General features: G+C 43.4%; 1 protein-coding gene across 8 annotated transcripts in view; it reads right to left on the bottom strand.

Moving 5' to 3' along the window:
- EPRS1 (glutamyl-prolyl-tRNA synthetase 1) overlaps positions 1-12,684 on the bottom strand; it is an 84,066-nt gene extending 71,382 nt beyond the window's left edge. For 4 of the 8 annotated variants that reach the window (XM_035280821.2, XM_035280822.2, XM_078356528.1 and 1 more), the window contains exons 1-3: positions 12,517-12,684; positions 7,750-7,834; positions 2,068-2,167 (exon numbers count right to left, since the gene is read on the bottom strand). In XM_035280821.2, coding sequence (XP_035136712.1) covers positions 2,068-2,167; positions 7,750-7,834; positions 12,517-12,562 — 231 coding nt within the window. In that variant the 5' untranslated portion in view covers positions 12,563-12,684. The remainder of the gene's footprint in view (positions 1-2,067; positions 2,168-7,749; positions 7,835-12,516) is intronic. The other 4 variants (XM_035280823.3, XM_078356527.1, XM_078356529.1 and 1 more) reach the window with 1 other exon arrangement.
- Between the last annotated feature and the right edge of the window lie 396 nt (positions 12,685-13,080).

The raw sequence follows: 13,080 nt of genomic DNA, 5'->3' as shown, positions 1-13,080 counted from the left end.
GAAAGCCAGTTTTTTGAATCTTTGTGCAGATGACCAAAGCAATTGGCCAGGAAAAAGATGAATAAACATTTTTCAAAATGAAAAAAGAAAAAAAATTGTAGTTAACTGGAGCTACAGTATACTTGGCTTCCTCAGTTAGACCTATGCTTTTCCTTTCTTAAATTATACAACTTATCATTATGTGAACTAAATTCTGGTTGCCTAAAATCTAAAATGGAACTTACATAAATGCCACATTTTGCTGTTATTTTGCTATGCTTTCTGTTTTTTACAGGGGTGTGGGAGGGGCATGTCAGGAAAGAACAAGAAAATAAGAAGTTGAGAACTGGTGGCAAAAATAAGTAACCAACATAAACGAACCCAAGGGATGGTACCCGGCCAAACAGATTCATTTACTTGAACAATGTAAAAGTAAGTACTTAGAAACTGTTGAGAAATGCTCAGTGTATGGTAAAATTACATTGTTTGCTAAGAAGAACGATGGCAAGGAAAACCTAGCTGGCACCCCCACCCAAGTGGAAAACTGCTTGGGCATTCTAAAGTAGCAGAGCAGTATATTTATATTATACACTGGTTAAAACAATTCTTTAAGCACGGGATATGTGACCCTGCCCCTGTGGCTCCCTCATGGAGAATACTTTTTACTTTGTCCATGATCAGTGGTAAGCAGGCACCAGCTTCCTACCTAGTTTATCTTGGTTCTACGAAAAAACACAGAACACCTGTTTGTTAATAACGAACACCTGGTCAAAGAGAATAACAGGCCGGGCACGGTGACTCAAGCCTGTAATCCCAGCACTTTGGGAGACCGAGGCGGGTGAATCACGAGGTTAACAGATCGAGACCATCCTGGTCAACATGGTGAAACCCCGTCTCTACTCAAAATACAAAAAATTAGCTGGGCACAGTGGCGCGTGCCTGTAATCCCAGCTACTCAGGAGGCTGAGGCAGGAGAATTGCCTGAACCCAGGAGGCGGAGGTTGCAGTGAGCCGAGATCGCACCATTGCACTCCAGCCTGGGTAACAAGAGCGAAACTCTGTCTCAAAAAAAAAAAAAAAAAGAGAGTAACAGCCTGGAATGCTGTCAGCCCCTGAGGCTCTGAGCTCAGAAGGCTGTTGGCCCCCGAAGAGTCCCACTTTGCTGTTCTATCTGGGTGTCTGCTTCTTAATTATTTCAGCGCCACTTGAGTGGGGGGTCTCTATGGCCAAGCTGGTCTCAGTAAGAAAACATTCTTTGTACTTTGAATTTCATGAAGATTTAGGAAAGTTAGAGTAGAATACAAACAGGAAAAAAAAGCAGTAACTAAAAAGCAGTACCGTCATCTACAGCATAATGACATTTTGGTCAATGACAGACTGCATGTATAACAATAGTCCCAGAAGATTATAGTTTCATTTTATGTTGTCTATGTTTAGATACACAAACACTTACTATATTACAACTTCCTACTATATTGAGTATTGTAACATGCTGGTATAGGTCTGTAGCCTAGAAGGAATAGGCTACACTGTATAGCACAGGTATACAGTAGGCTACCCCATTTAGGTTTTTGTAGGTACAGTCTATGATGTTGATAGAATGATGAAATTGCCTAAAAACACATTTCTCAGAATGCATCCTATTGTTAAGAGGCACATGATTGTATCAAAAGTTAATTTACTACTGCAGGCATATGCTCAGAAAAGAAAACGGGATCCAAACTAAGAAGTTACCCTGGTCAAACCTCTTAACTCTCCTAGGCCTGCTGCCTTATCCCTAAAGAAAGTTGGATGAGATGACCCATACAGCCCCATCTGCCTATGAAATGCAGGCATCTCTGAAGACAAAGACAGCACTAAATGCTCCCAAAAGAACAGCTAGTAGGGGATTAAACATTCAAACTTAAGAGTTATAAAAAAAGAATTTTTTGGTGACAAAAACATAAGATGAGCATTCCATACCTTGGTCCATATAATTAACACTGTTAATATCCTTAAGTAGAATAGTTCATAAGCCAACAGTAAATGAGGTTCCCATAAAAAACAAAAGCATAAGACAAAACACACAATGAAATGCTCGTTGCTTACCTCAGTATGTTCCATCAGATTACAGCCATACAACCCAGCTGTAGTTGCAACTCTAGCCAAGTATCGAAGTATGGAATTCACATCTGTGAATATCACATTTCTAGAATATAAGCGTGAAATAAAATATCACTGCTGCTCTAGCAATTCAGTTTACGAAGAAACGTAAAAATGGAAACCTTATTATATTTATCATGTATTTGCTACTATAGTAAAAAAACCGATCTGCTAATTTGTTCCTTGTTTTTTTTTTTTTTCCAGAGTTTTGCTCTTGTTGCCCAAGCTGCAATGCAGAGGTGTGATCTCGGTTCACTGCAACTTCCATCCCCCAGGTTCAAGTGATTCTCCTGCCTCAGCCTCCAGAGTAGCTGGGATTACAGGTGCCTATCACCACGACCGGCTAATTTTTTGTATTTTTAGTAGAAACGGAGTTTCACCGTGTTGGCCACATTGGTGGTCTCAAGCTGTGGACCTCAGGTGATCCACCTCCCAAAGTGCTGGGATTACAGGCATGAGCCACCACGCCCGGCTTGCTAATTTGTTCCTGACATGTCTATTCAGAGGGGCAAATATGAAAATATAACCGGGATACTGAGAATAACAGTGATTTAAAATAAATCAAGGCTTGCTAGGCATGGTGGCTCATACCTGTAATCCCAGCACTTTGGGAGGCCAAGTTGGGCAGAACACTTGAGGTCAGGAGTTTGAGACCACCCTGGCTAACATGGTAAAACCCCATCTCTACTAAAAACACAAAAATTAGCCAGGTTTAGTGGCATGCACCTGTGTACTCCCAGCTACTCAGAAGGCTGAGGCACAAGAATTAATTGCTGGAACTCAAGAGGTAGAAGTTGCAGCAAGCTGAGACCACATCACTGCACTCCAGCCTGGATAACAGAGACCCTGTCTCAAAAAAAAAAAAATAAATCAAGGCAAAGAAGCCGAGAATATATTGCTAATAAAGAGGCTAAAAAGGCAGATCAGACCTCATCAAAATTCATCACAGGCACCACTGCAAAACTCCGTCTCAAAAATAAAAGTAAAAATAAAACACACACACTGTTGGTGGGAGTGTAAATTGGTGAAACCACTGTAAAAAGCAGTATGGCGATTTCTTAAAGAGCTAAAAACAGAACTACTGAAGAGGGAGACCCAGGAATCTGAGATCAGCTTCCCCTTTGACTATCACACTGCATTTCAATAGAAGAAAAGGCTGACCACCTGGCGCCTCCGGTTTCACCTTCCTGTAGGTGGCAGTCTTGGTCTTGGGGAAAATATCCGGAAGACCCTGCTTTTACTTAAAACAAGATGAAACCCGAAACCTTTTCACATGTGAGTCCTAAAACTGTAAACCAGAATCCTTTCATATGTGATTCCTGAAACTATAAACCGAAATCTTTTCACATGTGAGTCCTAAAACTATAATCAAACCTTTTCTTTTCTTTTTTTTTTTTTGAGATGGAGTTTCGCTCTTGTTACCCAGGCTGGAGTGCAATGGCACGATCTCGGCTCACCGCAACCTCCGCCTCCTGGGTTCAGGCAATTCTCCTGCCTCAGCCTCCTGAGTAGCTGGGATTACAGGCACGCGCCACCGTGCCCAGCTAATTTTTTGTATTTTTAGGAGAGATGGGGTTTCACCATGTTGACCAGGATGGTCTTGATCTCTTGACCTCATAATCCACCCGTCTCGGCCTCCCAAATTGCTGGGATTACAGGCTTGAGCCACCGCGCCCGGCCCAAACCTTTTCATATGTGATTCCTGAAGCTGTAAACCGAAACCCTTTTCATATGTGATTTCTAAAGCTATAAAAACCTAAGATTCTTCCATGTGTAATATCTAAAGTATCAGCCTGTATAAAGGCAGAACCTTCCTTTGTTAGATGAGCTGAATTTGGACAGAATCATTCCTCAGCTCCTGGCTGTAATAAACAACCCTTTCCTTTCCCCATTCGGTGTTTAGGAGCTCTGTTTCTCGCTACTGATCCTGCTACACTACGATTCGACCCAGCAATCCCCATTACTGGCTGTACACTCAGAGGCATATAAACCATTCTACCATAAAGACACACGTATGCAAATATCCACTGCAGCACTATTCACAATAACAAAGACATGGAATCAATCAACCCAAGTGCCCATCAGTAACAGTCTGGATAAAGAAAATGTGGTACATATATACCATGGAACACTATGCAGCCATAAAAAAAACAAGATCACATCTTTTGCAGGAATATGGATGGTGCTGGAGGCCACTATCTTTAGCAAACTAACACAGGAACAGAAAACCAAGTACTGCATGTTCTCACTTGTAAGTGGGAGCTTAATGATGAGAACACATGAACACAAAAAAGAGAACAGACACTGGGGCTTACTTGAGGGTGGATGTGAGGAAGGAGAAGAGCAGAAAAAACAACTACTGGGTACTGGGCTTAGTTTTTGGGTGACAAAAAAAATATGTATAACAAACCCCCATGACACAAGTTTACCTACATAACAAACCTGCACATCTACCACTGAACCTAAAAGTTAAAAAAGAATGAATTTCTTTTTAGCAATGAAACAAAAACATTGCAATCATAAAACAATAGGATACTAAACAAGTAGTATCCAGAATGTAAAAAAACAGAACACTCAGTTACTGAAAACATAACAGCCAAAACCGAAAACCTCAATAGAAAAATGGAATAAAGCTGAGGAATTCTCCAGAAAGTAAAGAAAAAAAGAAATTGAACCTAGCATGTTGATGCACACCTATAGTCCCAACTCCTGGGGGGGCGTGGTTGGGGGGGTGGCCTGAGGCATGTATATTGCTTAAGCCTAGGAGTTGGAGACTGTAGTGTGCTATAACTGCACCTGTGAATATCTATTGCACTCCAGGCTGGAGTGCATATTGAGACCTCCATCTCTAAAAATAAAAATAAAGAGATGGGTCCGGGCATGGTGGCTCACGCCTGTAATCCCAGCACTCTGGGAGGCTGAGGCAGGCAGATCATGAGGAGATTGAGACCATCCTGGCCAACATGGTGAATCCCTGTCTCTACTAAAAATACAAAAATTAGCTGGGCGTGGTGGCACATGCCTCTAATCCCATCTACTTGGGAGGCTGAGGCAGGAGAATCACTTGAACCAGGGAGTCAGAGGTTGCAGTGAGCTGAGATTGCACCACTACACTCCAGCCTGGTGACAACAGTGAGATTCTATCATAGAAAAAAGGGGGGGAAAAAAACAGAAAATGGAGAGAAAAACACTTCTTTTTTTTTCTTTTTGTAAACATGGGGTTTCACCATGTTGGTCAGACTGGTCTTGAACTCCTGACCTCAGGTGACCCACCCGCCTTGGCCTCCAAAGTGCTTGGATTACAGGTGTGAGCCACCATGCCTGGCCAAGAAAAACATTTTTCAAATCAAAAAAAAATTTTTTCAATTACCCAGGATTTCCAAGTTTCCACAACAAAAGAGGCAACCGAATGCCCAGCAGAACAGATGAAAAATAGACCCAAACTAAAGCATATTGTTGTAAAACTTGAAAATACGAACTCCTAAGGAAACATTCTTCCAAACGTCCTGAAGTCACATAGAAAAGTTCAGAAAGGCCGGGTGCGGTGGCTCATGCCTGTAATCCCAGGTTCTGGGAGGCTGAGGCAGATGGGTCACAAGGACAAAAGATTGATACCATCCTGGCCAACGTGGTGAAACCCCATCTCTACTAAAAATAAAAAAATTAGCTGGGCATGGTGGTATGCGCCTGTAGTCCCAGCTACTTGGGAGGCTGAGGCAGAATTGCCTGAACCCAGGAGGCAAAAAGTGAGCCAGGATTGTGCCACTGCACTCCCGCCTGGCAACAGAGCAAGACTCTGTCTCAAAAAAAAGTTCAGAAATCAGAAAAGTTTCAGAAGAAAATTACAAAGCAAACAAACAGCAATTATTCTATGGAAAATAGTTTTACATGAAAATAGTTTACTATACAATGTGGCTTAGCAGTAAATAAAACTCGGTCATTATAATGTAAATACAAAGATCAAACAAGAATTATGGTACAATTACACTGGGAGAGAGGGGGAGATAAAGAGTAGAAGTTTACGAGTATGGGGTGACTGTGTATGTAGTGGCAACAGGGGAAAGTGTTTCAGCTTTATTTTTATTTATTTATTTTTTTGAAACAGGATCTCCCTCTATCGCCCATGCTGGAATGCAGTGGTGCGATCTTGGCTCACTGCAACCTCCATCTCCTGGGCTCAGGCGATCTTCCTGCCTCAGTCTCACAAGTAACTGGGGGTACAGCCACAAGCCACCACATCCAGCTAATTTTCGTATTTTTTTTGTAGAGACAGGATTTTACTATGTTGCCCAGGCTGGTCTCAAACTGCTGAGCTCAAGCAATCCACCCACCTCGGCCTCCCAAAGTGCTAGGATTACAGGCATGAGCCACCGTGCCTGTCCTAGCTCTATCTTTCTTAGTGGAAAGACAGTGCTTAACACTGGAAAAATAAGGAGAAACAATACGAGAATATAAAAGGCAGAGGTCAGTACCAAAAGAACCAGCTCAAAAGTCCAGGAGTGCTAGGTACAGTGGGCTATGATTATGCCAGCCTAGGCATCAGAGGGAGACCCAGTCTAAAAAATAAATAAATAAAGTCTGTGGGAAGAGATGGCCAGGGGCAGACCTGTGTTCCTTATAGTTAAACGATTGCAAGCTTGCTCTGCTTTTTACACACTGAGATTTGTGCCACTGATCATATCCAAACTATGGTGCAGTAAAATAAAAGCAGAGATCAAGCAGTAACAGGAGGCCTACGGTCAAGACCACCTGAGCCGGGTGCGGTGGCTCATGCCTATAATCCTAGCAATTTGGGAGACCGAGGTGGGTGGATCACCTGAGGTCAGGAGTTCAAGACCAGCCTGACCATCATGGTGAAATCCCATCTTTAAAAAAAAAGACCATCTGAGAGTACCCTATAACCGTGGAACACTGCAGTGTGGTTGCAGAGCAGAAAAACTGCTTTGGTCCCACAACTCTTCCCAACAGTCTGTTTGAGGATCTAGTAAACGGAGCTTATGCAAAAGACTCAGGGAAGTAGAACCTCTGCTCACAAGACTCGGGGAGGGTCTTCGCAGATGGGAGCTGGTAAGGCCAGAAGACCTTACACGACAGAGATCACCGAACCCAACAGGATCTGCCTATGTTCTTAGAATATGGAGCAATTCTGATTGTTCTGTGTCCACAATGCTTGGAAGATAAAGCCCCTTGATGCATTGTGTATGGTCAGACCTCATGGTGCCTTATCCACTGCACCTCTCTTGCCAAAACACCTGGACAGACAATGGGTAGTAAAATCTTGGTGCCCTTAGTTAGCTTTCTTAGGAGAACCACCTTTGCTATTGAATGCTGCAGACACATGCTCTTCCTGCGGCTATCTTCCTCCTCAACCCCCCTCCCAACAGCCTGCAAGATTAACAAGATAATCCACCTAATAAAAGTGCTTGGAGCCCAGAGCTCAATGCCAACACGGATCACCGGCAAGTGCACCGGCCCCTGGACCCATGACATAAAATTCTATTCTTGTGTCTTTGTCTTTATTTCTTTTCTCACTCCCTTGTCACTGCCAGGACACCAGTGACATGGGTTGGGCTGGTTCCCAACGAAGTCAATCAGTACTGAAAATAAAGTACTGATGAAAACACTTACTCAGAAACACGAAGAGTATTCTCTTTCCCTTCTTCAACAGAAATGCTGACATCGTCCTTCACATGTTCTACTGCCAGCAAAGCTCCTATAAATAATATCAAAAGACTTACTCTTTAAAAACAATGCAGTATTTATAACTTGAATCATAAAGTAATCAGGATGAGTCAACAAACCAATATTAAATTCTGTAAGGAGTGACCTTTTCTCTCAGTAGTCTGCAAACAGGGAGTATAGTCTTTTGTCTCAGAATGCAACAAATCAGAATCCAGAATCCATTCACTAGCACAGCCAACTGGTTTTGAGTTTGCTCAGTTAGAGAAACTGAAATTAATCTGTTCCTCCCTTCAGAAACAAAAACAAATTAGTATAGTGCTGGCCAAGGAAGGTGGCTCACACCTGTAATCCCAGCACTTTGGGAGGCTGAGGTGGGCAGATCACCTGAGGTTGGGTGTTCAAAACCAGCCTAACCAACATGGAGAAATCCCGTCTCTACTAAAAACACAAAATGAGCCAGGCTTGGTGGCGCATGCCTGTAATCCCAACTACTCGGGAGGCTGAGGCAGGGGAATCGCTTGAACCCAGGAGGCGGAGGTTGCAGTGAGTCGAAGACTGCACCACTGCACTCCAGTCTGGGCGACAGAGCAAGACTCCATATCAAAAAACAAAGAAGTTTAAAAAAAAAAAAAAAAAGGGCAGAGTTGAGGTTGGAGGAGTTCCCACTGGCCAATCAGGGTACTGACCATCAAAATAAATGGGATCAATTTTAGCATACCCATACAATGAAATCGTAACCAGCAAATAAAAAAGTAAACTACTGTTATAGACAAAAAGATGTACGAACTTCATATTATCCTAGGCACATATGAGAATATAAGAATACATATGATTCCATGTATAGGAAATTATAGAAAAAGCAAAACAAGAGTGACAAAAAGAAGAGTAGCTACCAGGCACCAGGGACATGGAAAGGAATGACTGCAAAGGAGCATGAGAGAATTTTCTGCAGTAATGGAAATACTCTTATCTGATGACTGCAGTGTAGATTACACTACATACATAAAATAAAAAAATAATTTAAATAGAAAATGAAAATACAGATTGTAACTTCTTGAGTATATTTTGCTTTCACTTTTTTTTCTTCAGACAGAGTCTCACTCTGTCACCCAGGCTGGAGTGCAGTGGTGTGTCCTTGGCTCACTGCAACCTCCGCCTCCTGGGTTCAAGCGAATTCTCCGATTCTCCTGCCTCAGTCTCCCAAGTAGCTGGGATTAAAGTCCTAATTTTTGTATTGTTAGTAGAGATGGGGTTTCACCATGTTGGTCAGGCTGGTCTGGAACTCCTTACCTTGTGATCTGCCCACCTCGGCCTCCCAAAGTGCTGGCTCACAGGTGTGAGCCACCGTGCCCGGCCAACTTTTTTTTAATGGTAGAAAGAGAAAGCTCTTCACAAAAATATACCAACTAATACATCTAAAAGGAAGGGTAGAATTGGAAAGTCACTATTTGGCAAGCATCATAAAAATCAAGATAGGCAGGAAGCATCAATGGACACTGAAACTAGTAGCTGAAGGTCTGATACGAAGTGGAAAGCTTTCATGATTCCAAAGCATCTCCCCATTAAAATCAAGGTTAGAATCATCAGTAATGGGAAAATCAATGTACCAATTGATGGGCTACAATGAACAAGGAACAACTATGCTATTCCTGCCAAAGACACACCAGGAAATAACAGACAACTTAAGGGATATTCTTAAGGTTAAGTGGCCTGTAATCTTCAGAAAGGTCAAAGCTATGAAAGCCAAGGTAAGACTAGTAAAAATTCCAGACTGAAAGAAACTGGAGAGAGGTGACATCTAGATGCAAACAAAGCATAATCTAGGATTTTGATCCCAACACTATGGAAGGTATTGTGGAACAATTAGTGGCAGAATAAGGATGGGGTCTGTGCGTTAGATGGAAGCACTCTATCCATGTGCATTTTCTGATTTGGGGGCTTGAGTGAGATCATGTGGAGTTTCCAAGTTTGTTGAGGATGTACACTGGAATTCTGCTGGGGTACTGAAGCCTCATATCTACACTATGCTCTTGGGTGGTGGGGGAGGAAGGTCTTTGTTCTAGTCTTGCATCTTTGTTGTAAGTTTGAAATTAACATTAAATACATAACATGATGAATGCATATAAAACAGCAAAATTCTAGCAACGCAACCTATTTTTAAAAAATGTTTCATCTAATTCTATTATTTAAAGATAAAATGTGATTCAACAACTGGGAATAACTAAATCAAAAATTTAAAAAAAGGGGAAGGAAGGGCCGGGTTTGGTGGCTCACGCCTGTAATCCAAGCACTTTGGAGGCCAAAGCGACATCATCTGAGGTCGGGAGTTCAAGACTAGCCTGACCAACATGGTGAAACCCCATCTTTAAAAAAATTAAAATAAATAATAAAAAAAGGGGAAGGAGCAATTAGAAAAATAATATATTTGACAATTGGCATACAGTTCAAAACAACAAACCTAGGAGTTTCATAGAATGCTGGCAGAATTCTGAGTTCTGTAATACACTACAAAAACAGGTTGCCTTTAGGTTGATTTTCTAAGTAACAAAAGATGTATCAGGAGGCTGGGCATGGTGGCTCACACCTGTAGTACTGGCACTTTGGGAGGCCGAGGCAGGGAGACTGTTTGTGGTCAGGAGTTTGAGACCAGCCTAGCTAACATGGTGAAACGCTGTCTCTACTAAAAAATACAAAAATTAGGCAGTGCTGTGGTACGCACTTGTAAGCTCAGCTGCTTCAGGTGGCTGAAAACAAGAATCGCTTGATCCTGGGAGGCAGAGGTTGCAATGAGCTCAGTCTCAAAAAAAAAAAAAAAAAAAAACAGGAACTTTTAACTATAGTCTCATTTAACTCTGGCAACCAATCCTATGTGGAAGACATTATTCTCCCTTTCTTAAACAAGGAAACTATGGGAGAAGGTAAAGAAACCTGTCAAGGTCTCACAACTAATAAGTGGCAGCTGGGATTGGACTGGGGCCTGCAGGAACCAAATGTCTTTGCTTTTAAGCATGAGGGCACTCTATCGACTTTCCAGCCCAAGAATCAAACCCATTTCGTTTAGAGTTCATTGATTTGTTGTGCAGTTAGTCCATAATTACTGGAACCAATATGCCAAAACACCATCTTTTAAATATTTAAAATGGCTATTAAGTTGTATTTTTGTTCAACAGCCTTAAAACATCACCAAAGTTGAGAACATAATGAATAATTTCATCAGCCCCACGTGGCCAATTGTATATAAAGGTATGGGCTTCTTGAACATTATCATACATACGCATTATCAAATATCAGGTGAGGGGCCCGGCGTGGTGGCTCATGCCTATAATCCCAACACTTTGGGAGGCCGAGGCAGGAGGATCACAAGGTCAGGAGTCCAAGACCAGCCTGGCCAACATGGTAAAACCCGTCTCTACTAAAGATATAAAAAAGCTGGGTGTAGGCGGGCGCCTGTAATCCTAGCTACTCAGGAGGCTGAGGCAGGAGACTCATTTAAACGCGGAAGGCGGAGGTTGCAGTGAGCTAAGATCGCATCATGGCACTCCGGAAAGACTCCGTCTCAAAAAAGAAAAAAAAAAGGTCAGGCCGGGTACCATGGCTCACGCCAGTAATCCTAATACTTTGGGAGGCCAAGGCAGGTTGGCCTGAGCACAGGAGTTTGAGACCAGCCTGGGCAACACAGTGAAACGCCATCTTTCCAAAAAATACACACACACAAAATCAGCCAGGCATGGTTGGTGGCAAGCACCTGTAGTCCCAGCTCTTTGGGATGCTGAGGTGGAGGGAATCACCGGAGCCCGGAAGTTCGATGCTGCAGTGAGCCTTAATTGCGCCACTGCACTCCAGCCTGGACGACAGAGCAAGACCCTGACTCTCAAAAGAAAAAAAAAAAAACATTAAACTACTTAAATTCTTCTGTGTAATTTCCCAAAGTAATGAAAAAGCAGAAATTCTAAACAATTTACCAATAACAACCTTGGTCACGTCAAAAAAAAAAAAAAAAATTCCAAACCGAACTTAAGATTAGTTTCAGGAAGGTGACAGGTCCAATGTTTACTCTGAAATTTACTACACATCCACAGGGTGTAGTAAAAGCAACCGCATCGGTCTGCAGTATACGTGGGTGTTTTCCCCAATTACCCTACCACCTTTAATTAAAAATAAATGCAGCCTCAGTTGAAATCATAAATGCTAACACGTTCGTCTGGCTTGTTTCTTCTCAACTCGATAAATCGTTAAGGAAAAGGTGACTCAAGTGAACTGAGAATTTCTCCCGAGAGGAAAGGACAAGAAAGGAGGTAAGACAAGGAGAGTCAGAAGGAAAAATGCTAAAAGAGAAGGGAAGATAATTGGATTTTAAGTTTTAAAATGTTATTTCCAAGAACAGCTCTCGGTCTCCGGGGAAAACACAGAGCGATGAGTTGACTGGGAGTTCATCCCTCTGAGAAGGTCCGAAGCGGAGTGTCGTGTTGCCTAGCCCAGGCTCACACCGTGCCTCCACGCCCAGGAAAACCATCTTCAGAAGCAGAGGCACCTGCCGGGGACAAGGGGGCGTGGGGCGCGGAGCCTCCACGCACAATACTGGGGCGAAGGGCAGGCCCAACCTCCCAGATGGTGACCACCACTGCGCAAAGCCCGGGCGCAGCACGACCTTCCTCGCCCCGCACCCTCCCTGGCTGATGCAACCCACACAAGTCATTGGCCTCGGCCCCTTACCCAGGGGAGGGTCTCCTGAATTAACCGTCAGACAGAGCGTCGCCATCTCCACTAGCCCGCAGGTCTATCAATCAGTCCGCCTGGCTACCGCCAGAACCACGCAGGACCGGGCTAAAGCAAGAAGATGCAACGTGTGCGCGCACCCGACGCAGCCGCAGCCTTCGCTCCGCCCCTGCGCCGCAGCTACTGCGTCACCGCGCACAGCGCGGTGCGGCAGCGTCGAGCGCGGACTTCGTCCCCGCCCGCAGGCTCCAGGGCCTGCCACCCCCGCCTTGGCCGCCAGGGTTAGAATAGCCCACGTGGCTCTCTGTGCTGCGGTGGGACACATGCTGAAGTGGATGGAACTTTACGACACTCCGTAAAGTCAGCAGGTTGTAAAACCATCTTGAAGATGGGTTGGGGGTTTATGTAAAGCACGAGAAAGCATGCGCAGTCTGTATGTAAACATACAAAAGAAAAGCCCTGGAAACAAACACGTGATAGCCATGGTTTCGTTGGGAGTGGGAGAAGTTTTTCTGGTTTTCTTTTCTTTTTTTTCTTTTTTTCATTTCCCTCTTCCTCTTT

Source organism: Callithrix jacchus, chromosome 19 (genome assembly GCF_049354715.1).
Source record: "Callithrix jacchus isolate 240 chromosome 19, calJac240_pri, whole genome shotgun sequence".
NCBI classification, from domain to species: domain Eukaryota; kingdom Metazoa; phylum Chordata; class Mammalia; order Primates; family Cebidae; genus Callithrix; species Callithrix jacchus.
Note: the sequence above shows the minus strand (reverse complement) of the source record. Positions and strands in the feature narration are given on the sequence as shown.